At 23.5% G+C, this 25,824-nt stretch overlaps 4 protein-coding genes across 4 annotated transcripts in view; 2 read left to right on the top strand and 2 right to left on the bottom strand.

Moving 5' to 3' along the window:
- LOC129615572 (sine oculis-binding protein homolog A) overlaps positions 1 to 20,639 on the bottom strand; it is a 68,640-nt gene extending 48,001 nt beyond the window's left edge. Inside the window, exons 1-2 of the mRNA XM_055530828.1 lie at positions 20,065 to 20,639; positions 7,989 to 9,232 (exon numbers count right to left, since the gene is read on the bottom strand). Of these exons, the coding sequence (XP_055386803.1) occupies positions 7,989 to 8,141 (153 nt within the window). The 5' untranslated portion in view covers positions 8,142 to 9,232; positions 20,065 to 20,639. The remainder of the gene's footprint in view (positions 1 to 7,988; positions 9,233 to 20,064) is intronic.
- Positions 20,640 to 21,441: 802 nt separating this feature from the next.
- On the top strand, positions 21,442 to 23,364 carry LOC129615588 (membrane-bound transcription factor site-2 protease). Its single transcript, XM_055530855.1, has 2 exons — positions 21,442 to 21,733; positions 21,798 to 23,364. The coding sequence occupies exons 1-2, from the start codon at positions 21,659 to 21,661 to the stop codon at positions 23,229 to 23,231; spliced, it is 1,509 nt and encodes a 502-aa protein (XP_055386830.1). The 5' UTR covers positions 21,442 to 21,658; the 3' UTR covers positions 23,232 to 23,364.
- A 105-nt stretch (positions 23,365 to 23,469) lies between these two features.
- Positions 23,470 to 23,903, bottom strand: LOC129615589 (LYR motif-containing protein 2). Its single transcript, XM_055530856.1, has 2 exons — positions 23,769 to 23,903; positions 23,470 to 23,707 (listed from the first exon to the last, which is right to left on the bottom strand). Exons 1-2 carry the CDS (start codon positions 23,805 to 23,807, stop codon positions 23,477 to 23,479), a joined length of 270 nt encoding a protein of 89 aa, XP_055386831.1. The 5' UTR covers positions 23,808 to 23,903; the 3' UTR covers positions 23,470 to 23,476.
- Positions 23,904 to 24,068: 165 nt separating this feature from the next.
- LOC129615600 (probable cysteine--tRNA ligase, mitochondrial) lies at positions 24,069 to 25,820 on the top strand. Its single transcript, XM_055530876.1, has one exon. The coding sequence runs from the start codon at positions 24,188 to 24,190 to the stop codon at positions 25,796 to 25,798; it is 1,611 nt and encodes a 536-aa protein (XP_055386851.1). The 5' UTR covers positions 24,069 to 24,187; the 3' UTR covers positions 25,799 to 25,820.
- The last annotated feature ends 4 nt before the right edge of the window (positions 25,821 to 25,824 follow it).

The raw sequence follows: 25,824 nt of genomic DNA, 5'->3' as shown, positions 1-25,824 counted from the left end.
TGTATAATAATTTTCACATACTTTGTAATCAAATACTTTATATTTTAAATATCAAGTATAAAATAAATTAAATTATGTACTTGTATATATAAGTGAGTATAATGATTTACACATATATAAAATAATAATACAAACATATTTATGAGCATGAAATTTTTTTTCATAAAATACATTAAATTTTTTTTCAAAAATTTTTTATAATAAAAATACTTTTAAATTTTTATGCGTATGTACATATTTAAACTTATAAAATATACGCATATAATATACACATATATATAATCTAAATAGTACTTATATACTAAAAATTTGTAATTATAAAACTTTGCCCGAAAATTATAGCAAAAAAAAAATGTTTATTATTTACCTATGCTTATATATTACGAGTATGCATTATTCCTTGATTGATTGTTTAGCAAATATTTGTTCAATTTAATACTGAATTTAGTAGTCTCTACTTTGTTAAATAAAAATAAACTTCGATTTGGAAAAAATACACTTCATTGATTCTTGTAACTAACAATATTTTATATGAGTTTCATTCACCTTCAAATTGTTAAAGGTGTTTTCTTCTCGCTCCTTCAGTCACTTATTTGTACATTAAATTGATTCTTGAAATCATTAAATTAATTAAGCTCGAATGAAAAGGCATTGAATCTATTTTAAAGTAAATTTTTGTGTTTCAATATATTATATAATTATTCACTATATAAAGAAGTTCTTGCAAAGTTTTTGTAAAAGGTTGTGTAACAAAAGTAGTAAGCAGCGAACTTTTCATAGAAATTACTTCTAAATTATCTACTTAATTCAATTTTAAAACTTTATTATCTTTTAAGCCGAGTTGCGATATGTGAGAATTAGTAATGCGAATGAGCTATATATCAACATATGATTTAAAAAAAACTCAGGGCATATGCCAAACAACTCAAAATATATTATTTTGCAAAATTTAATACATACTCGTACATGTAAAAAAATAACTAAAAATATTCAGTTTTATGAAAACTAAATAACATTAATACCAACGATAACTATTTACTTATGTATACTTTTTTTTAAAAAATTTAATATTTGATGTTTCAATCAAATAATGCTAAAAAAACTATAATGTATAATAATAATTAATTTTATGTCAATCGACTTGGGGCATTAACTAAATGCGAAGCTTATCTTTTTGGTGTATGTTTTGATTTGATTTGAAATCATGATATTTTGGCTTCCTACTTTTTTCAACTGAACCTGAATTGAGGGTGGAGAGGTTCGTGAAGATTTTTTTCTTAATCGTATCTTCAAAATATATTTTATTATTAAAAAAATAAGATATACGGAATTATTTACTTGGCAGCATTGCTTGGAATAAAAAGTTCTTTTCTTTTCTCTTTTTTCCATGAGCCTTTTCCTCCCCCTTTTTCGCCCTTTGTATCTATTCTTCTCCCTCTCTCCTTCTTCTTTTCTCTCTAACTTTTATCTTTTTGTCCCTCTCACTCTATCTTTCTCAAACTTTCATCCCCCTTTCACACCATCTATCCACATGTCTCTGTCCTTCCATTTTAGAAGTAACCAAAAGCTGAGTTACAAAATTTGACCGCAAACCCGAAACGAAGTCAAAAAAAACATAGTAAAAAAGCCTTTCCTTTAATGAACTCATTATTAATAAAGGAAGATCATTCAGAATCAGCGAATAGTTTAAAGTTTAAAATTAATTCTTTTTAGCTAAAATTGAAAATGTAATTATATATAAACTTTCATGAAGTTATAATGTATTATAAATAAAATATTAAATTTAAATATAATTATCATTGCGTAAATAATATTACAATTATTCATACTTTCGTACCTTTCTAAAATTTCAATTAAATCCTTTTTTTTGAAAAAAATAAAAGAATTACCGACCAATATTATGCATGCATTACATATTTAAATATTTACTGCTACAATATTAATAAATTGACCATACTTCTATAATATACGCGGTACATAAACTTTATTATAAGTAACTATCAAAATTTTTATACAAAAATTACTTCTCATTTCTGGCATTGTAACCGTTGTACCCTGAGTTAAACAGTGAAAGGCAAGGAGTTGGATTCGCAGAATCAAAAGTTCAGAATTCGAGGAGTCGGAAGAGAGGTGTCGGAAACGAGTTTGGTGTCGCGGAATATATAACTCAAAGATTTTAAATTACAAGAGTTTTAATTAATAGTGCAATAACTAACAACGACTTTCATATCATGTGTGAGCTTCATTCTTAATGAGAGTAAAGAAAGAAATAAAAATTTAATTAAAGTCTGACCATCTTCAAAACTAATACAAGCTTGCTATGGAGGTAATCCTCAGTATGATGTAACCACTCACATTAAGGATATGAAAATTTTTATTCCTTATTTTGAATCACAAAAAGGAAAAGAGTTTTAATTGTTAGTAAGTTTGTTTTAAAAATTCAATAACAATTTTAAAATTCGGAAATAACAAGTTTAAGTACAATGACATTTATGTTTTCAGTTTTGTACAAATTTAATTTATAAATATGGTCATTTTGTTAAATAATAAATAAAATACGAATAAAATTTTTGTTTTAATTTTTTTACAATTTTTCTCGTTACATTTTCCGGATATTTAACTTTTTTCCAACAAATTGCAGCATTTTTTTTTATAATTTTTGATATTGTTTCATTTTTGTTTTTATTTTTTGCATAATTTTCTACCTTAATCATTCTCAGATTACTTTAATATCATTAGAGAAATAAAATAAAAAATTTTTCAGTTTATTTTGTTTTTTTTTTTTTATTTTTTACATTTCTTTCTTATTATTATTTTAAAATAGATAGAATTTACTTATTACTTTTCGAGAGGAAAAAAATCCTAATAACAATAATAAGGTAGGTATAGAAAAAAATTTCAAACATTTTCTAGTTTACTAACTTTTGTCATTTCTACAATATTCTCTAATAATTATACGCTATACGCCGTCATTATAGAAAAAAAATTTCTACAAAAACATATACATACATACATATAATTGTACCTTAAAAATTTTTCATCATACACATACATAAAAACTTAAATATTTCTACATAATAAAATGCATGTGTACGTACCATAAAATAGGTGGAAAATGTGATATGTAAATTGTAATTGACACCATTATTATTTGAAAGTTGCAAGAATTAATGAATTAGAAAATAAAATACAAAAAAAAAAAATTTTAAATGAATTCTTTTTATTTTTTCTACATTTTTAGTTGCCATTTTTGTTTTTTTTTTTGAAACAATGATATTATGTGAATAGAAAAAATTATCGGAGCGACTCATTAGATATTTACACAGCATTTTATTGATATTGTAAAATAATAATGTTACAGTAAAAAATTTATACGTATATATGCATGCATATACGAGTATGTATGTACATTTGTATATTTGTGTACAAATTTTACTTGCACATTTTGTATTTTTAAGTTAGATTATACGTATGTATTGTCTGTTTGGGATTGTAGATATTTTTCGTATATTATACTTTTTGTATATGTCATTGTACTTGATGCAACTACATATTATTATAATTAAAAAAAAAATAAAATATTAATTTGAAATTTTATATTCTTGTTTACCTCTGACAAATTAAAAAGGTAATGAATTAAAAAATGAATTTGTTGAAAATGAAATAAAAAAAATATGATGTAGTCAACACATAAGCGATCGCAATATACATTGTCTAGTTTAGTGCAAGTGTTTCAGAACATTATAAAAATGCTATTTAAACACTTCTTTACAATTTTGAGGATACAAATCAGGTTTTAGTTAACATTACCCGAAAATGTTAGTAGAGTTTCGTTTTATGTCATTCGAATTGAAAAGTAAATCAGTTAGTTTCGGTAACAACAAGAGCTTAAATATTAAATTTCAAGAAATTTTATCACTTAATTCCGTAGAAATGGTAAAAAATGTAAAATCGATCGGTAAAAAATAAAAATTTTAGGTTCCGGGCCCCTCTTAGTTTATTTTCCGAGTTCATTGTTTTAACAACCCAAGTTTAAATAATAAATTTCAAGAAAATTATCTCTTTATATGGGCAAAAATGTAAAATAAAAAAGATCCAGTTCCTGAGATCTGATATATCCGAAAAATTTATTTACGCTTCCCTAATATAGAGAAGCACGTTCCCACCGAAAGCTCGATGTCCAAAATTTATTGGCATCACTTACCCTCCCTTATTGTATGCAATGCGGTCGGTAAAGAATTGATTATAATTAGATATAAAATTTATTATTAGAAAATAATTATTTAAAATATTTTCATGTAAGTTATATAAACCGTAATTATTATACTCTTATAATATACAAAATTAAAAAGTGACCAGAATGGTAAATAATTAAAAATCGAAGTTATTTTTCAATTAGTAATAAATTTTTTTTAAATTGTTGAGATACGATTAAAGACCAGTTTTGTGTAATTCAAACGAAATTTCAAAAATATAGGGTGTAGCTTTGTTGCAGATTAAAGATTGTATTCGATTTCAGAGTTTTTAGGGATAGATAAAAACCTAGTTCGTACCATTCCAAATTTCTTTATTGGGCCCAATAAAATATCACCTGCATGAACTGGGAAAATCTAGTTCCCTTGTATAGATTCCGTGAGGACAGTGACGAAACCACGATACATATCCTTTTCGATCGCCCAGTACTTGCTGTCCGGCGGTGCAATTGTTTAAGGCAGAATTTCATAAGTATTCAACTGCTGTCTAAGTCCATTTGGGAATATGTCTAGCATTAATGAAATAAACTAATATATTATATCCACAAACATAGTATTTAAATAATTTTATGTATATTTAAGTATGTATATAATGTTTAATAAGCATCATTTTTGAAGGTATTCACGTATTTTATCAAATATCTCTGAAACTTGATTATACCTTTTAAATATAGTTTTTTTTATAAATTATCAAAATACAAATTTTATTTTAAAAATTAAAATATTTTTATTCATTTAATTTTTTTTTTTGTAATTAAATATTTGACAGTCAAATTACAAAAGGTATAGCATTTATATAACATACAATGAATTTGTTTAAAATATTTACAATTCTACTCATACATATATAAAATTATTCTTCTATTTTAATTATTGTTGTTCTTATTTTTAACGCATATACTAATAGCAAGTTATTTTTTTCCACTTTTCCTTCATTATTATTTAAATTTTATCTAAGAATTCATATTACAAAATATATATTGTATGATGGTATATCGCATACAATATCTTCCTCAATTATGCAACATTTTATTTTTTCTTTGTTTTTTTTTTCCTAAATATTTTATGTACACTATGGAGTGTGTATTTAATATAAAACGAAAAATGATGAAAATTTAGAATCTATGAAACAGGATATTATCTAAAGATCATATATCAAAAAAAAAAGAAAAGAAAAAAAAATTCATTTACTTTTATACCTTCAGCATTATTTTACCTTTGAATCCTGAATACAAGCACTTATGTATATGCGTATATAACATAAAGTGAAATATAAAATCTATAATAATGTAATACTATATAAATTTTGGAAATATTTTTAAAGACTGTCGTAGTAATGTAGGTATATAATAAAGTTCTTTGTCGCTTTATATATTTATCTTGTGCATACTTTTAATAAAGAAAAGAAATATGACACCTTTACATATATCATTTATATTAACATATACACAAATATACTCAAATATAATATTATAATAAGTATAATCATTGACGTTGTTGATGTCACATTTATATGTATGTATGTATAATGTATTTTGGTATATATTGTATGTATAAATTTAGAACAGAAAAAAATAGTTTTGTTGTTATTGCGTATGGTACTAAAATGAATACGAGTATGTGTTAATAAGCAAAATTAAAAATTTTTCTTTTTTTCCTCCTATTTTTATATTGAAAAAATTTTTAGAAAAAATATGTTTATTAGTTTCATTGTCTGCCTGACTGGAAAACTTTCGATATGAAAAGCCGAAATTTTATGTGTTAATAGATTTTTACTAAAAATATTTCTCTAAAAAAATTTATTGCATATCTCGATCCAACTTCTATACTTTTATAACTAGACATAGAAAACTATTATTTTTCAATGTCAAGAAAATGCAAATTTTTAGCAACTTGAGTATTGTTTTTTCATATAGGCAATTTCGGTAAATTCTAAAAACGTATTGATGTCCAATGTCCATTAAATTCGCAAATTGAAACCGGTTTTTCGTTAAATTAATACTTAAAAGTTAAAGTCTCGAGTTCTCAATTTTTTACATACATATGTATACTTTTAAATGGAACTCATTTTGTGCTATTTCAACTTGCTTTTTATATTTTTGCTTTTCCTCCTGCAAATATGCAACATAATATATTAAATTGGTAAAATCTATCATATCATTTAATTTTCACCGTTATTTTTATAGCTTTACTTGTTTTTAACTTAATTTATTTGACGGAAATGTGACGTTTTACAAACTAATGTTTTGACCCAAATTTCATTAGTTTTGTTTTTGCTGAAGGTATCTGTATCCTAATCTTTTATAAATACATGTTCTTATTAGATGAGAGGTCTAAAAACTTATTGTGACGATAAAGTGTATTACAATGGGAATAACAAAAACAGTAAAAAAAGTTAAAAAGTGAAAAATATACAGCGATTAGCTACAAAAGTAAGTTTGTACCTACAAACTCATAAATTTATTTACCTCATACATATAGAAATATATATATACGCAAACATTATAACAATCCTGAACATTATAAGTTATGCATTTATAAACAAACAATAGTGCAAGAATAGTGGTGAGCCGCGCGATTTAAATTATCAAATTTCATCGCATGCCTGTATATAATATAGGCTTTTACTAGTGTATTAATTTTTTTTTTTGCACTTTTTTCCACCGTTCTCATTTTCACTTAATTGTATGTAGATATATGGTTATAGATTGTTTTTGATATTATATTACTGTTATATTTTTACTTTTCTTTCTTTAGCTGGTCATTTATCGGCTATAGTCAGTATTTAATACTTAATTTATAGATGAAAGCAAAATAATATACATTCACATGTATATTCATATATGAATATATGCTTATGTGTGGAAATATATTTTTATGTCTAAATGCAGTGGCAATTCTTGGTTGTAATTTTAGATTTAAAAATAAAACGAACAATATTCTTTAGTTTCTTTAACAAAGATTTGATATTTTATATAAGGTTCACACAAAATACATAATATATTAAGATTTTTTCGAAGAGTTTAGGAATAGAAGACAACCTATCGATGTGTTTATACTATAATTACTAATTAAATTACGCGACTTCTTTTATGGCCCTGTATCATAAAAGTATTCTTGCAAACATCTGAAAATGCAGAACTACGAAGCGACAGATTGTGAAGAAAACGGTGTGAACTATCAAGATTCGAAATACAATTCCGCAAAACAATAGGAGTAACTCCATTCGAGCCAGAACACCAATCGTTACTAAAAGGTAATAAATTTTGCAAAACAACAGCCTCATCAATAATTATTTCACCTAAATGAAAAGGAGTAGAACCAGAAAACTTCATCTCGTTATGAACTCAAAGTAAAAATCATCAACATCCGCAAACCGCCTGAGAAATAAAAAGCAAAAAAGTTCGATATAACATGTAGCCAGACCAAGAAATTAAAAAGACGACGGAAAACTATCAGACCTACGCTTACTATTCAAAAATATATGATAGTCATAAAGTAATTCAGAAAGAGCCATAACGATCATAGACAACAACAAATTCTAAGTAATCCAACCGAAATCTCGATACCATATATGATGGTCTTCCACGTCAAATTTTTAAAATTTTCTAGAGTACCAAGGGACGACGGTAATAAACACCAACTTACCCAATTCAATTTTATAATTTCTTAAAATTAAATAAAGAAATTCATTTTAAAATTTATTTTGTATTTTCAAAATAAAATTTCACTTACATTTATTTCATCTGTTGGTAATTCTTTTTTAATTTTAACATTGGCTAAATTAACAGAATTACCGACACCAACAAGTGATGTTGAAACACCAACTGTTCCAGATGTTCCAGTTGTTGAATGTTGGTGTGCTGGTGGTGAAGCTTTTGTTGTCATTTTTGTTTATGTTTTTTTGTTTTTTTTTTAATAATATTTTCTCTTTCTTTTTTTTTGTGTTTTTGTTATTTGTTGATAAATTATTAATAATTACAGATATTACTTTTAAATTTTTTATATTCTTAATTTTATTTAAAATAAATTAATTTTTTTTTTTTTTTTGTTTGTTTAAATATAAAATAAAAAAATTAATACATTTTTTTTTTATTTTCATTCGTATTTTATTTAATACCTATATAAATATGTATTTATATATATATGTAATAAAATAATATTACATTTTTCATTGCCCAAATAATAAATTAATTTAATTACTTTATATATGTATGTAGGACTTTTTTTTTTGTTTTGTAAATATTTATGAGAATTTAATAAAAATAAATGGGAAAATAAACATCTTTTTATGCAATTTTTAGGCAGCTTTTCGCTATTTAAATCATAATTTTCACACGTATTCGGATAAAAAAAAAATTATATTATATTTATAAATAATATACTTATAAAAAAATTTATATATGAAAAAAAATAATAAATAAAAAATAAAAATAAACGTCCTAAATTCACACTGATTTTTTTTTTTGTTTTATACTTTTGCTTCTTATTTTAAATTCCAACAATTTTTTTTAATAAAAATTAAATATTTTCTTATTCTTTCTTTTTTTTATGAATTTTCCATCCCTGTTTATATATAATTTAAGCTATATATCTATATATATATATATATAATTTTTTTATATAAAAAATGCTTTTATATTATATTTTAAATATCTTTAAAATTTTATATCTTGTTTTTCACTAATCAAAAAAAAGGAGAAGCAAAAACAACTACAAAACGATATCGTGCACATGTTTAGTATTTTTCTTTTATTTTTTGTTTTTTTTTTTTTTTATTTAAATTAAATGTATGTGTATAACAGCACAAATGTTATAATACTCGTAGGTACTAAGTATAAATTGTACATAAATTTAGATTCAATATAATGTTCTATATAAAATTTTTATAATTATACTTTTTTTTCCTCTATGTACGTAAATGATCTGAATATCAGGGTTCAATGAGCCAGTGGATCATTTTCTCAATGTCATTTTACCTAAAAATGAAAAGAAAAAAAGAATTGAGAAATGAAAACATTAAAAATAAAAAAAGGAAAAAAAAACACAAATAAAAATTTAAGAAAGAAATAAGTTTTTTTTTATGATGCAAAAATACTTTAAAAAAAAAATAAAATATGTACACATAAATTTATTATATTGTAATTAATTTTTAAAATTATTTAGTTTTTTATTTTTAAAGCACCCTAAGTGTATATAATTCGCATACAACATAAAAATATACCATTTAAATTAGAAGATAATTAAATAAACTATAAAGAAAATAGAAATTCATAACTCCTCCTCAATAATAATTGATAATAAAATTTTCAAAAACAGAACTTTTATACTTTTATATTTATAATTTTTTATTATATATTATTATAATTTTATTTATAATTATTTATAGAAACCAATTTTTACGGAGACGCAAAGAAAAAAAAAACATTCTTTTAATATCACTTACAATTTATATATTTAATTGTTTTTTTTGTTTAATGCCGCAATAATAAGTTTATCTATAATTGTTAAATTAACATTTCCAATTTAAAAATTTTATTGAAATTATATTATGGGCCTAGGTAAGTATATTTTAAATATAAAAAAAAAAATTTGTAATAATTTTTAGCCAATGACAAATTAATATATTTAAAGTGAGCAGCACATGCCAATCGTGCTCTCTGATTTAACAACAAATGATATTAGTTTGCCGAATTATTTATTTTAAGAAAAAGACAACACTGCAACAAGATGCTGCAGTTTTGGCACAGGTTTTATCCCTCTAGCAATCGTCCAAGATTTTAGATAGCAGCAAAAAAATGCAAAAAGATGGCAGTTACTCTTCTCAAAGAAAATTTCAAAACCAATCAGCATATTACGAAAATTTTGTCATGGTGAGATGAGACAGGGAAACATGTTCTATGCACTTGCGAGGCGCTGAGTTGAAGATACTTTCATACTTAATAGAAAAGGGGTGGAAGGTGTTTGTTTCGAGCCCTCCGACATGCGTGGAAGTAGTCTGATGGAAAGCGCACTTTACGTCAGTATAAATTGCAATTTAAATTTGCATTTATAAGGCCAAAGTTTATTAATTACAATATCAAAAAACTTCCTACTTCAATTAAAAACTTAGATTGTAATAAAGAAATTGAACTGAAATTTTAAAATTCTTTAATTTTGAAAAGTTAGATAATCTTGTAGATAGGTTAAGAATTTTTATGTGCAATACATATCATACCATATTACTTACTTAATTATAACATTTTATGTCACCTATATGTACTATTTATGTAGAATTATTTTATTTTTATTAGGAATCTAATGTACGACCTCATTTACTTTTCCCCGGATATCTTGAAATACATCCAAATCACTGGTAATTTCAAAATAGTAAAAAAATAGAAGAAATTAAAATTATTAACTATTTTATTATTATAAAATACATACTTAATATATTTTTTAAAATAATTGTTTGGCTTTTAGTGGGTTTTGAACATTTCGTCAACAATAATTGCTAAAAATAAAATATATATCCCATTATTTTTTCTTTTATTGATCTGCGAGTGTTTTTAATTAAAATTATTCACACGAACTTTTTCCATCATTTTGATAATAAAAATTTTAATATGGGAACGTGCAGAACAGTAACACCACATTAAAAGGCAAGGTTAAATAATATATTGAAATTTCCGCATTCTCTGGATATACTTTCAACACAATTCCATCTCACTCATCTCTAGCAACTTCAATTCAAATTCAAATCACAATAATCTAGTCATGAGATTATTATTATTATTGATTGAACAATAAAATTATTTTAGAAAACTAAAAATTGCGTTATAGCAAAAATCATATTATAATAGATAGCGCGAAACCGAAGTATTACTGTAAATAAAACAACATGCTTATTTTAAAATTGAAAATCAAAAAAAAAAAATGAAAAATTCTAAGAATTTATGATTACGTGAGAGACACATGTATATATTCATATATATACCCAATTATAAATACATATAATATAAGTAAATGACAAATATAAATTTTTTATTCACAAAAAAATTATAAATACCAACAATTAAAATGCAATTAAAAGTTAAAAAAAAAGGAAATTATTTGAATACCTGCTTTTTCATCATTCAAAAATTTAGAAATTTTTCAAAGAAATTTTCGTTTTTTTGTTTTACTTATATAATCACATTGTAATAACCAGTAAAAGACAAATTTGAAAAATGCAAAGTTGGGAAAAATTTCCTTAAGGTACATCAAAATTTTAAACAATCTAGAACGAGATTACCCAAATTGTCTTCCAAATAAAGACGACCCAGTTCACTATTAATAGTTTTCACAATTTAGTAACCAAGCCACCAGCCTCAAGAATGGACGACACAAAGATATCAGCTTTTTCCACTCCGCTCCCTGAAGGCACAATAAATTTTTTGGAATATCGCACTCCTTGAAACCAACTCTACCAGTCATTCCTAGCCTGCTAAGCCAACTATCAAAGGCACGAATGACTGTCGTCCTCGACACCTCAAATCAAGACTCAGACCCAACAAATGGAATCGCAACCACCAAACAAGTCAGGTCGATGCCGATAACCCACATCATCGTTAAACTTTTGTGCATAGCAAAATCTCCGAGGAGATCGACGCACTTCATATATTTGATATTATCACTTCAGACCAAAGGGCTTCGAAAACTGCCCTGTTGTCCAACAGAATATAGATCTTGCGTCTTCTGAGGTTCCTTCTAATCTATCTTTTTTCCGATTTAGTTGTAAATAATACCGTTATTAAAGAAAATCAAAATACATATACATACAAGATTCCCAAAAATAAAAAATAAAAACAAATTTTATGTCTTATTAAAGCTCTATTAACTTACTTAAAAAACTTATGGAAATTTTTTTCTTTTTGATTTCGCTATTTAGAAACAATAATATAAGAAGAGTAAAAAAAAATCAACCTTAAGAAAAACAGCGCTAATTTTTCACCCAAAAGCATTAATTTTAAATTATTCCTAGTCTATAGAATTCACAGTGTTTTCACTTAAAGAACTTTGAGTGAAAACAGGACGTGCCTTTTAATTGTATTTCTAAATAGCCTAATAAGTGGTTAATTATTTTTAAGCTACATCCTTTTATTAATAATAGTGAAAATTATGCATTTTAAATTTTGAGATTATTTTCTTTGCAAAAACATTTCTTATGTATTTGCAACAACTGTATGTACAATAATGTATACTAACGTACAAGTTAACGAGCATGATTTTTAAATTTTTTTTTTTAAAATATGTCAGGACCTCATTAAACTAATTTTGAGTTTTCATAATAAATTTTCCAAAAATTTTCATTCAAAGAAAATCTTAATACATGAATCCTATAGCAAAACTATTGTATGTACTCATGTCATTCTGTGTACGTACATATGTAAATGTGTGTATTTAAAATTTAAAAAAAAAAAAAATTTTAAACAAAAATGACGCACAAAAAAAATATTTTTTGTTAATGTTTCTGTTTTTCTATTTATTTTTGTTTTTTTTTTATGTTTTGATTTTTTTAAATGAATTTAATCTGTACATTTCTATTTTTTGTTTTTTTCTCTCTTTCATTAAAAATACAAAAATGTTATTTTTACAAAAAAAATAAAAATGAAACAAAAACAGTTTCTATATTTATAAAATAATTTTATTGAAGTAAAAATCAAGGCAGAAAAAATTTCTTTCACATATTATTATATATGACGTTTGTAGCTGTATGTAAAATATTCTGTTAATATACTCGCATACATATGTATATGCATGCATATTATACAAAGTACAAATTCTAATATTACAGACGTTCCCAATATTTTCCATTTTTTTTTTCTTTTTTTTTTTTAATTTTCCATTTATTTTTTTTTCTGTAATTTTATATTTTTTTATTTCATTTTATTTTTTAAATTCTTTAATACATAAATATCATGTTATTTGTATATATGTATGTATATGTATGTTATTATAATTCTCATACGCAAATACACAAATATAGAAATGCTCGCACACATGTGCGTCTTAAATAGAGGAGTAATAATAATAAGCATTTGCATTCTTATAATATGATACATAAAGATTATTAACTTCGAAATTTAAGCTACGGTTACAAAAAGGAAAAAATAAACATTTATTTTTCCTTTGTAACACTATCCGTTTTTTATATATGTACTCGTAGTTTTCCATGTGAACTGCACGTATTTTATATGCATTCTTAAATAATTCATTTACTATGCACATATGCATTGTACGGATAGAAATCAGAGATGACATTATATCGCTCATATTTAAATTAAGGGTATTCACTCGAAACTACTCTCGAAGTTGTATGCAAATATAACAATGTTCTATATGCCAATCCTTTTAATATATTATGTAATGCATTTTACCTAAACTAATAAGGGTAACAACTATTTTGCGTAAAGGAAATTATAATATTTGACTTAGTGATTACAACTATTTTAAAAGTTTTTTCCCTTACACCTTATTATATTCTTTATTACGTTCAAAAAATCTATATGTATACTTTATAGAGCAGGAAACTTTCATTCACTTATAATTATATTTATATTTATTTTTCATTTTTAACAAAATCTCAAACAATATTCTCCGAAATAAGTCAATGTGTTATTCATTAAGAATGTTAGAATTTATATAAGATAATTATTTGCAATTTAATATAAAAGTCTAGACTCAACCCTGATTTTAAATTTTAACTAACATAAATACATATCTATATATTTTTTTACAATTAATATTATTCTCTGATCCAAATAATATTTTTAATCTACTGAAATTTAATACTCGTACATTAAATTTAACATATACAATGGTATCAAATATCAATTTTAAAATATGTATATACATATGTAAGTTCGTATATATATATATATATATGTACATTAAAGGCACAAAGAAAATAAAAAATAAATTTCTTCCCATCAAAAGATATATTCACATATTTATATGCTTTAATGCTTAATACAAATTAGAATACATACTTTTTTACAAACGTATGATATTTATATATGTACCTATACGCTCATACATATGTGAAATAACTTTAACGTATAACACAACAGCATATTGTATTGTAACATATTTTAAAATTAAAAATAAAATTTAAGAGGTTTCTGCTCTTAAAATTATTGTGAAATTCATATATGTATGTATATATAAAAAAATAAAAAAAAAAATATGTATTTAGTATTTTCTTATCGTCGTCATCATCAAACTATTAAGAGAAATAGGTGAGGGAATTTTCGAATGGTCGAATTTTTTCAAAAAGAAACACACAAACAAATACACATTTAAGAAAAAAATCTCAAATTTTAAATATTTAATTTGAAAGAAAAATATGTATGTATAAAATGTAAACATATGTATAGATGTATTTATAAAATATATTGTAATATTGTATTATATAAAAAAATAAATTTGAAATTATTTTGAAATTATTTTGAATTTTAATTAAAACTTGTGATTAAAAATTATTATTAATATGGGTGGTTAATAAAATTAAATAATAATTAAAGTTCAAAAACTTTTGTTCAACGAACAAGAATATATGAGTATATGTACAGTACATATTCATACATATGTACATCACATGCAAAAAATATATTTTAAATAAAAATTTCTAAATAAATAAAATAAATATAAACATTAATCATTTTGTTTTCATGGAAAATTAATACATTTTGACGAATCATGCCAAAAAATTTATTAAGGCTAAAATAATTTAATATTTTAAATATCATCTATGATATACTATACATATATCTATTATGGACGTACGTAATATTAATATATGATATACCCCACACTGTTATAAAATGATAGATCGTGTAGATGATATTCAATTCATATACATAAAATCACTTATAAACTAAGTGTAAATCTGCATAAGCTAAGTGTAAATAAAGGTAGAAGCGAACACATTCATTTTAATTCGTATTTCGAAATGTGGAAACTGCAACCCATAAGCATTAGTATAAGCATAATATTAATGAATAATGATTAAAATACTAAATTTTCCTGGTTATGTAAATTTATAAATTACAAATTTTATTTTTATTCTTTTAAAAAATTTATATAACAACTTAGCAGTTCAGTATAAAAATTTATTACAAAAATTTTATTTAAAAATTTTAAAAGCATATAATTTTATGGGGTAGATGAAAATTACCTAATATGTTTGTAAAATTAAAGAGCATCTAATTGATGTGCGTGTAAGTTTTGTTTCGGAAAATAAAAAAGGATTAAACATCTTGTATACAAATTGATGAAAATTTTACAATTACAAAAGGCTTACATTTACTCAATAATTGTAAAAAAAAAAATGTAGTGCTTTGGTTATGTTGTTTGTTGTATTCGATTTAACTAACTGATTAAGCATCCCAATTCAGTAGCATCCCAATTAAATAATATAATTTTAATCTGTACAAGAGTTTACAGATTACATAAATTGCAGTGTTACAGTTATATATATGTACATAATATTCCTAGATTATTTTTTAGACAATTTTATTTTTATATATATATATATGTACAATGTATACATATAAAAATTTTATTGAATTAAGAAGAAATTCAATTTAAAAAATTTGGCATAAATATTTTTTTTTTTTTTATATTTAAAAGAAAAATATCAAAGCATTTTCATATACAAAAATTAGTATTAAATTTGTATTTTTTGACTAAATGATTTCAAAGGTAAAATAACATTATTTTTTTTTTTTCAATTATTTTCAGCAATATATTATGTATATATGTATATGTGTATGTAACTAAAATAATTTTTGTATTAATTTATTATGCATACAATTATTGGCAATTAATATCTAGTTCTTTTTTTAAATTCTATGACGATTTTTTCTTTATTTATGAATTTCTCTGGCATTCTATACACTTATAAAAATATTTACAAGAGAAATTTTTAATAACTACACCTGACGCAAATTACTTATCTTCAATTTTAAGACAAAAAAAAAAAAAAACTATAAGATAATAAAAGAAAAAATTTTAAGGCACATACATAACATATGTCGGAATGTTTATACATGTGTGTATATATATTTTCATCAACCTCATTTTTCTTTTGAATTTCTACATTGATACATAATTATGCATGTACATACATGTATATATACATATATACTATACTACGGTAATCATATTTATATTACGTATTTCAAAATATATGAAAATTATTTTTAATGCCAAGAATTTTCACGTGATAAAATATATACAAAACACAAAATTCGATCTATACAAAACTACGAGTATGTGTATGTATACCAGCATATATAATTAATAAATAATATGGGTATACAATTTTAATATTTTAAATTTATATAATTATAATTATTCTACTTTTACAAAAAATCATTGCAAATAAATAATAGCATTTTTCTTAAAAGTTAATATAAGTAAGTAAATCCGAGATATTGAAATCTCCTTTAACTTCATTTCCATTCTCTTAATTACATACATTTTATTTAAATTAAATTAAAAACTCATATTATCTTATAATGTTATCTTTAATATATACAATACATATTATATTCTATTTAAAATTGCTATTTGAAAATAATTTAAGAAACCTTCATAGTTTTTTTTTTAAAACAAAGGGTTTTTCAAGAATTTTTTGCTAGAAACAGTCAATTAAATTTATTGTTCGATCAAAGTGGACATTCAACTATGTACTTAACAATAAATTTACGTATTATATGTACAAATATTTAATGTATTTTAGGATCTATATAATATATCAGCATTCTTTTATAAAAATACAACAAAATTAAATAAAATAATTTCATAATATAAAATATGTAATACTTAGCAAAATTTTATAAAAGAAATAAAAAACAACTAAAAATAAAATTCTAAAATTAAAAAAATTGCATCAAAGAGAAAAGTAATTAATATATACGTAAGTATATCTGTAATAAGTATATAGTATATAGTATAACACAAAAGTAAATTCATACGAAATATAAATTACAATGTTTCAATTTTATTTAAGCAACAATGCAAAAAAATTCTAAATTGTATTTAGATATTTTTTACGTTTAAAAAATAAAATGGGATCACTTTTATCATCATTTAATCATTAAATAAAATTAAATTAATTTATAATTTTCTAATTAAATAGAAAAATGATAACTGAAAACATTTACATGTCTACATGTTAAATTTTTAAACAAGATGATGAATTAAATGCTCATATGTTTGCCAAAAATTCTTTTTAAAAACATTTATAAAAATTAAAATACTTAAAGTATAAAAGAATAAAGAAATGAGAAATAATAAATATTTTAAATTTTAATAATTTAAGCATTAAATTAAAATTAAAATTGTATTCAATAATTTAAAAATTTATTTTAAACCATTAGTACTCGTATAACATAAATCGATAACCAGTAGGACTCGATTTAGTAACTTCTTATCAAAAAAAACAAAATATTTGTATTGAATAACTATAAGTATGGGTATATTATATAAGTACACTTTATCATTCCCTGCGTTGGTAGTGGCTCACAATAGTAATAGAAGGCTAAATATAGTAATTTAATCGCACAGATCCTTTATAAAACTAGATGTTATTTTCTATAATTATATGCAATCTCTTTAAACTATTTAACATTTACATTTTGTATATGAAGTCAGAATCACTTTTGTGATACTAAAAAGATCATAAAGAGAAATATGTAACAAAGATCTACAATAAAAATTATGAAGTACTTTTAAATATTAAGGGTGTATGATTAAGTATACACATACGAGTATTATTCAGTTTGACTGTAAAAGCAAATACTTAAAAACTGATCTTGTATTGCAAAAACTCTGTTGGTGTAACGCAAAATTTCTTATTTTCGATACAAATCTGTGTGACATGAAAATATTCGTCTGTGGCAAATTCGAGGACTACCATTTTTTGTTGTAATAAGATCAAATAACTCACAAACATTTATATAAAAAAGATTATATTATAATCTGATGAATGTATATTACTCAATATTCTTATAAATATATTTTATAGGATCGAAAATTCTCTCTCAGTGTTACGTCAAAAATTTAATACTTACGCCCTCTATATCAAAAATAGACGATATATGTAAGAATTTAATACACAAAACCCTAATTATAATCGACAGTAAAATTTATTTATAAACTATTTATTAATTTTTTCTCTACATTTTTAATTATGTTTTAATTTACTCATTACATTATTACGAGTATATAGGTAGTTAATAGTGGAAAATTAAGGTTACTTTTAAAGGCGAAATTAAGTACCTATCCTTTTCAATGCAATTTAACTAAATATTAGGATATAATATAGATACTTAACATATATATGTGTTATAATTTTTGCAATTTAGATACATATATATACATACATGCATAGATATATTGCTATACAACATATACTTTTGTCTCGCTCTTTTTGTTCGAATGATTTTTTAGCTTTTACACCGTTGTTTTTTACGTTTTTTATGTTATTGTACGTTATCTTTTCTTTTTCGTTTTTTTATTCAACTCTGATTTTTATTTGGATTTTACATAAAGCACGTGTTTAACCTGTTGTTGATTGAAATTATAACAAAATATTTATATGTCTATAAATAAAACATTGTAACATAGTATAGGTATTTATGTATATAATATATATGTATTGTAGTACATGTATAACATATTTATAAACATAGATAGCATAATATTTTTTATCATGTTCTATTATTAAAAATAAATAATTTGGCCGTTATTTTCAAATTTATTTACACATGCATAACCATTATAAGTTAAAAAAAATAAAGTATATATTATCGTCAAAATATAATTGCGCAAATCAATTAATCTTAATTTTACATTAATATTTAATTAAAAGCATGTAAATTTTAATAAAAAAAAAAAAAAACAAATTGTTACGAAAAAATATAACGATTGCGTCATTAATTAATCGTTACAATAAATAGGAATAAGAATAATAAAATATCATAAATATGGGATTAATATTATAAAACGCTATTATTAAACAAATACCTGTACCTAATTATCTGACCCAATTTATACAAAATGGTTTTAAAATGTCGTACTTAATATTGGGAGCTATAACATAACTTCCAACATTATGGAGGATCTATTTATATTAGACACTTTATATATTACAATATATATTTAATAGGACGTTATAACAAATTAATTTGTAAAATTTTTGAAGTTTAATAGAATAAAAACTTCAGAATAGACCTTCGTTATTCGTATAATCACTATATACGTATTAAAAACCCAAAAAATATATTGAACAATTTGTCCAGATTTTTTTTTAAATTACTCGTTTCTTGTTTAACAATTAAATAAATATGTATACTTCTTTTATATGGATGATTTATTTTGAAAGTAATCTAAGTCCATTCTAATTAAAAATAATATATTGCTTGGTATAATATTAAATAAGTTATAATGTAAAGTATGTAACTAAAAATTCGATTTACAAATTATTTACTTTATACAGTATTTATTTTCCTATTCGAGAATATAAAATTTCAATTACGAGTACAACTTAGGCCAATTTCAAAATAAGCCATTCACATAAGAAACGGAATAGTTAAATATTTAATAAATTATTTATAGGTAAGTATTATTTTAATTAGGATGATGAAAAACAGTAAAGGATTTTAAATCGTTTCTAATTTTAAAATACTAATTTTAAATAAAAATTTCAAAACATTCTGTAGATAACATATAAAAACTATAATTTCATATATATATATATATATATATCTGTTTACACACTTACAAATTATATTCGTAAAAATCCTTGGATCTTATCCAAAATTATGTAGGTATTAAAAATGTTTTTAAATGCAAAATTTTTAATCTTTTTTTCTTTTATTTATTATGTAGTTAAGTATAGGTAAGTACATAGATACTAAACATATTATATTTTCTTATTTAACAATTTTAATTAAATTAAAATTTTTTATAACTAGTATGTTTTTTTTTTTAATAACATATAATTTTAATTTCTTTATTTTAAATTAATTATTTATTTTAATTAAGATCATTTTTATTGTATATGTATGTATATGTATCAATGTACACATTCATATGTATGTAGTTACGAAGTGTATTTTAAATAAATTTAGATTATTATTTTTTGTAAGATTATAAAGAATAAACTAAATTTTATAATAAGCTTGATTTAGTTTTATTAATTATTATCAATTTTTATTAATTAATATTGATTTTTTATAATTTGTTATAAAAAATTTATAAAAATAACTTTAAATAAAATATTTTATTTTATAATTATTTTTGCTATGGTTATTTTTTTTTTAAATATTTATTTTTCCGCTCCGTAAATAACCTTAATAAGCAACAGTATTTTACAAACTGAAATTGACAATAACTGAAATATTTGAAAGCCATTAATAACAAAAAATAAAAATAAAAAAACAAAATAAAAAGAGAACAAAAAAATAAAAAGAAAACAGCTGTGATTAGAGATGCCACATTAGTTAAAATAACTTAAATTTTTGTGTAGGTATACTAAATAATGAAAATATTGCTACTTGAGCAGAAACAAGAACACGAAGAAACATAAAAATTCATTATTGCCTTCGATCAACAATATGGTTAAGAAATTTATACACAATTGTAAGTATTTTAAAAATATTGTGTAATTTGTGCCAAATAATAAAATAAATTCGCATTGCAAACTTTGTAAAATTTATTGCTTTGAAAACAACATTTATATTCAGCTGGTACTTGTTCTACCTTGCAATACTGTACCAAAACAATTTACTTAATATATTTTTGAACCACAATTAAATATTCAAAAGGCAAATCAGCTTTTTCTATGAAATCTTTTTTAATATGTATATGTTCATAAAAAAATTTGAATAATTTGCGCATATGTTGGCAATAAACTGTTATGGCAATTTTATACTTGTCACTTCTATATCAAGCGGCTAAAATATTTAAAGAAAGTTTTTAGAAATAATTGAAATATCGACATAATGTAAAACAAAAATTTTATGGTTAGTAAAAATTTGATTAATTCAGACTCGACTAATCTGCATTAATTAGAATAAATAAAGTTTGAAAATCTTTCATTTATTATTTTGACAAAATAAAATTTTTGAAATCGCATGTACTGCAGGTAAAATGACAATTAAAAGAATGCGAGACGGAAAATTGCATTTGTTTTTGTTTTTTGTTTAATTTCTTGATAAAAGATAACGTGTATATTTTTTTTTAATTAAAAATTTTAAAATATTACGCCGACAAAATATTAAAACCAATAAGATTGAAAACGATAATGTAATTCTTAAGGAAATTGGAAATAAAAATAAATGAAACTTCGTAACCTTAGAGTTTGATTGAAAAATATGGATCCAATAATATTTTTATCTATCCTATTCGGAATATATTGTGTTATGTCGTTCTTCGACATGTTTTTCAAAGTAAGTAAAAGGTGGATCTTCATTTTTGTAAACAATAGTTCAATAACTTCTACTCTTTTTTTAGAGCTGTATGCATTATCCTTACCATTCGTTTTTACATAAAACAGGTTTAACAGTGCAATTTTTACGTATAAAATGGCATACTACAGCTTTTAATCGCACAATGTTCCGATGGGGCTCTTCCAGTAAATTATTGAGTTTTTCATTCAACATCGGCGTATTCTTTGCCTTAGCCCTTATACCAATCAGCGTAATTATATTAATAATGACTCTTTTTAAATGGGATTTGGGAAGCGGAAAAGTACCAAGTTCATCAACTACAAGTTCATCAACACAAGCAATACCACAAATGCAAATTCTGTTACCAGGTGTTACGTTACCTCTCCAAGAGATTGGTTTTTATGTAGCGACATTAATAATATGTTCTATTCTTCATGAAATGGGACATGCATTAGCGGCTGTTTTAGAAGATGTTCCAGTTTCGGGGTTTGGAATAATGATATATTTTTGTTTTCCATTTGCTTTTACACGCATTAGTCCAGATCATATGAACTCTTTAAGATTATTTCGAAAGTTAAAAGTTTTATGTGGCGGAATATGGCATAACATATTGTTAGCTGTATTTTGTTATTTAATCTATTCTACATTAGGATTTATAGCTAAACCATTTTATCAAGTCAATGAGTCACTTATAATAACGTCAATAAATAAAAATTCTCCTTTACTAGGTGAGAAAGGGCTTTTTGAGAAAGATATTATTACACATATAAATGATTGTAAAACATATGATATGGATTCGTGGTATGATTGCCTTATAAAATCCATACGGTCAAGACCTGGATATTGTGTTTCATCAAATTTTATTCATATAAATGATGAAAGCAGCCGTGTTTATCATGGGCCTGATGGAGTAATTCAATGTTGTGCCGATCCAAAGAATGAAAAAACATGCTGTTTTGAATATATCGAAGATTTAAGCAATGATGATCCAATAGAAATTCCTCAGCATCTTTGCTTGGATATTCGTAAAACTATTGAAGATTCAAGTACATTTTGTAGTAGTCAATGTGATCGAGGATTTTGTATTCGACCACTCTTAAAAAACACAACGGCAATAATTACAATAAAACGTGAAAATAATCCAAAGGACGTAATATTTGTTGGACATCCTGTTGACATTTCACGTAGTATAGAGGTATCACAGTTTGTTCCTAAAGTAAATATATTTACTCCAGGATTTGCAGACACAATATCGTTGTTTTTAAAATATAATATTGTATTTTCCCTTGGATTAGCAGTAGTAAACGCTATTCCATGTTTCGGATTAGACGGATATCAAATATCAAGCACAATAATTAATAGCATGCTTATAAATAAAGTAACCGAGAGAAATAAGAGAGATTTAATAACAATTTTAGTAACTAGTTTAGGATCATTTCTACTTTTTAGTTGGACTTTAAAAGTTTTATGGAAATCGATTTTAGAGAAATTTATTTGAACTTCTTTAATAACGAAGCTCTATAATATTATTTAATTTAGAACTTAAAATAATTATGTATAGGAAAATTTAGAATCAGAAGTTTATTATCAAAGCAAAAACATAAACCAAAAAGGAATAATTGCAATTTAGAAAATTTAATCATAACAATAAAACACAAGCTTATGTACCTACTAAAAATAAAATAGAAATTAAATTATATAAGTAAAAAAAAAATTTGTTATTTACTTTAAAAATAATTATTATTAAAATTTGCCAACGCCGCTTAATTGTAAGCTATTTTTCAATTCGGTAAGTGATCGCTTTCCATGTTGAATCAACATTTTAATAGCAAGTTCATCCTTTTGCATAGAATTTATTCGGAAATCATGTCTAGCCCATTGTTTTAGTTCTAGTTGACTATTTTTATCAGGCACCTGCCTGATTGTTCGAAATATATCACGATATAATTTTAAAACCTCCTGACGTAACATAAACTAAAGATTTTCAACAATATTTATTCAAAACCAATATTATAAAGCTATTATAGTTTCTAACCTCCTTCAGTGACAAAGCATTCCGAGGTATTTTGCTCATCTTTAATTTATATTCTTCTCAGGAAATATTTTTTTATTTTTCGATAGGAAATTAATTTTTCTAAATAAAAGGTAAATAAAAATCATCTGATAATCAACATCATTGACGATTTATTGACAGTTTGCTGATGTTTTGCTTCGCTGCAAAATTTTTGATTTTCCTTTTAATTTAAAGTGTCAAAAACATGTGTACAAATTTGTTTTGTTTTGATTTTACCGTGTACATAGGTAATCAGCTGTTTTTGTTATTAGTCGGTGTTATTATTGTAGACAACAGAAATTAAAAAGTGAATTGATCTAATATTAGAGTTTATTAATTTTTTATCAGTAAAAAAATATTGAATTATGATTTTAATGATATTTTAAATTAAATTGCATAAAATGATTGTTTATAATTCTCGAATTTTCAATTCCTCATTCCGTATTGCATTTTCAAATAAAAATAAACGAACATTTAAAAATGGATCGTGGATCATGCCTAAATGTGGTTACGATACTGGAATTAAGATATATAATTGCATAACTAAAACAAAGGTGCCTTTAATTCTTCAAAGCAATAAAGTAACATCTTGGTATACTTGTGGACCTACTGTATATGACTCCACACATATTGGTCATGCTAGTTGCTATATGAAGCTTGATATAATTCAACGAATTTTGAAAAATTATTTTAATATAGAAATAGTCACGGCAATGAATATTACAGACATTGACGACAAAATTATTAGAAAAGCTAAGGAGTGTAATACAAATTCTCAAACGATTTCTCAAATGTACGAAAGAGAATTTTGGAATGATATGAAAAGTCTAAAAATACAAAGACCAGACATTAAAATTAGAGTTACTGAAAATATTCCATATATCATTGATTTCATTTCGAAACTACTAAAATATAATCAAGCATATATTGGACAAGATAACTCAGTGTATTTTCATGTAAACAAATATAAAAATTATGGTAAACTACAATTTTTGAATAAAGACGAATTATACGAGTACAAAGGATGTTCAATTAAAAAAGAAAATATTGATTTTGCTCTATGGAAAGCTCAAAAAGAAATAAATGAGCCAGCTTGGACTACACCTTGGACAACGGCAACAAATGGGCGACCGGGTTGGCATATAGAGTGCAGCGCCCTTGCAACAAAAATATTTGGCGATAAAATAGATTTTCATTGTGGAGGTTTGGATTTAAAATTTCCTCATCATGAAAATGAAGAAGCCCAAAGCTGTTGTTATCACAATACAGATCAATGGGTTAATTATTGGTTGCACACAGGTCAATTAAATTTAAAAGGCCAAGAGCAAAAAATGTCAAAATCTTTGAAAAATACAATTAATGTTAGTGAGCTTTTACAAAAATATACTTCAGATGAATTTCGAATGGCTTGTGCTTTATCAAATTATAGAAATTCAATGGAATTTTCAGATGAGCTAATGATCTTGGCTAAAACAACTTTAAATAAATTTGATTCATTTTTGTCAGACTGTCAGGCCTATTTAGATGGTAAAACACAAATGGGAGAAATAGAGCCAAGTTATATATTAAAAGGAATTCATAAAACAAAAAATGCAATTGATACATCTTTAAAAGATGATTTTGATACATCAAAATGTATTGGGCATTTAAGTGAGTTTGTTAGTGATATTAACAAGATCTCTAAATCATACAATGAATCCTATACATCATCATCAATTGTAGAGATGGCTGCTGCAAAAAGTTTTGTACAGAAAATTTTGACTACAATGGGATTTTCTATTAATACTCGAACTGAAAACATAATCAACTTGCAAGAAGATGTAAACTTAAATAACATGATTGAGAAATTAGTTGAAATTAGATACAATATAAGACAGTTAGCCGCACTTGATAAAAATCAAAATTTATTTGAAATTAGCGATGAAATTAGACAAGTTCTTAAAAATGAAAATATTGAAATTAAGGACCATAAAAAAGGAAGCACTTGGAGTAAACTTAAAAAAAACGATTAGAAAAAATAAAGCAAGATATTAAAAGC

The sequence above is a fragment of the Condylostylus longicornis genome, unplaced genomic scaffold, assembly GCF_029603195.1.
Source record: "Condylostylus longicornis isolate FDR11 unplaced genomic scaffold, ASM2960319v2 ptg000137l, whole genome shotgun sequence".
Taxonomy (NCBI): Eukaryota; Metazoa; Arthropoda; class Insecta; order Diptera; family Dolichopodidae; genus Condylostylus; species Condylostylus longicornis.
Note: the sequence above shows the minus strand (reverse complement) of the source record. Positions and strands in the feature narration are given on the sequence as shown.

Excerpts from the sequence above, each read along its gene's own strand:
- LOC129615589 (XM_055530856.1), bottom strand. The coding sequence starts at position 23,807 with ATGAGCAAAATACCTCGGAATGCTTTGTCACTGAAGGAG. Across the intron at positions 23,708-23,768 it reads ATGCTTTGTCACTGAAGGAG|TTTATGTTACGTCAGGAGGT; the intron begins GTTAGAAACTAT and ends GAAAATCTTTAG.
- LOC129615600 (XM_055530876.1), top strand. The coding sequence starts at position 24,188 with ATGATTGTTTATAATTCTCGAATTTTCAATTCCTCATTCCGTATTGCA.
- LOC129615588 (XM_055530855.1), top strand. The coding sequence starts at position 21,659 with ATGGATCCAATAATATTTTTATCTATCCTATTCGGAATATATTGTGTT. Across the intron at positions 21,734-21,797 it reads TCTTCGACATGTTTTTCAAA|AGCTGTATGCATTATCCTTA; the intron begins GTAAGTAAAAGG and ends CTCTTTTTTTAG.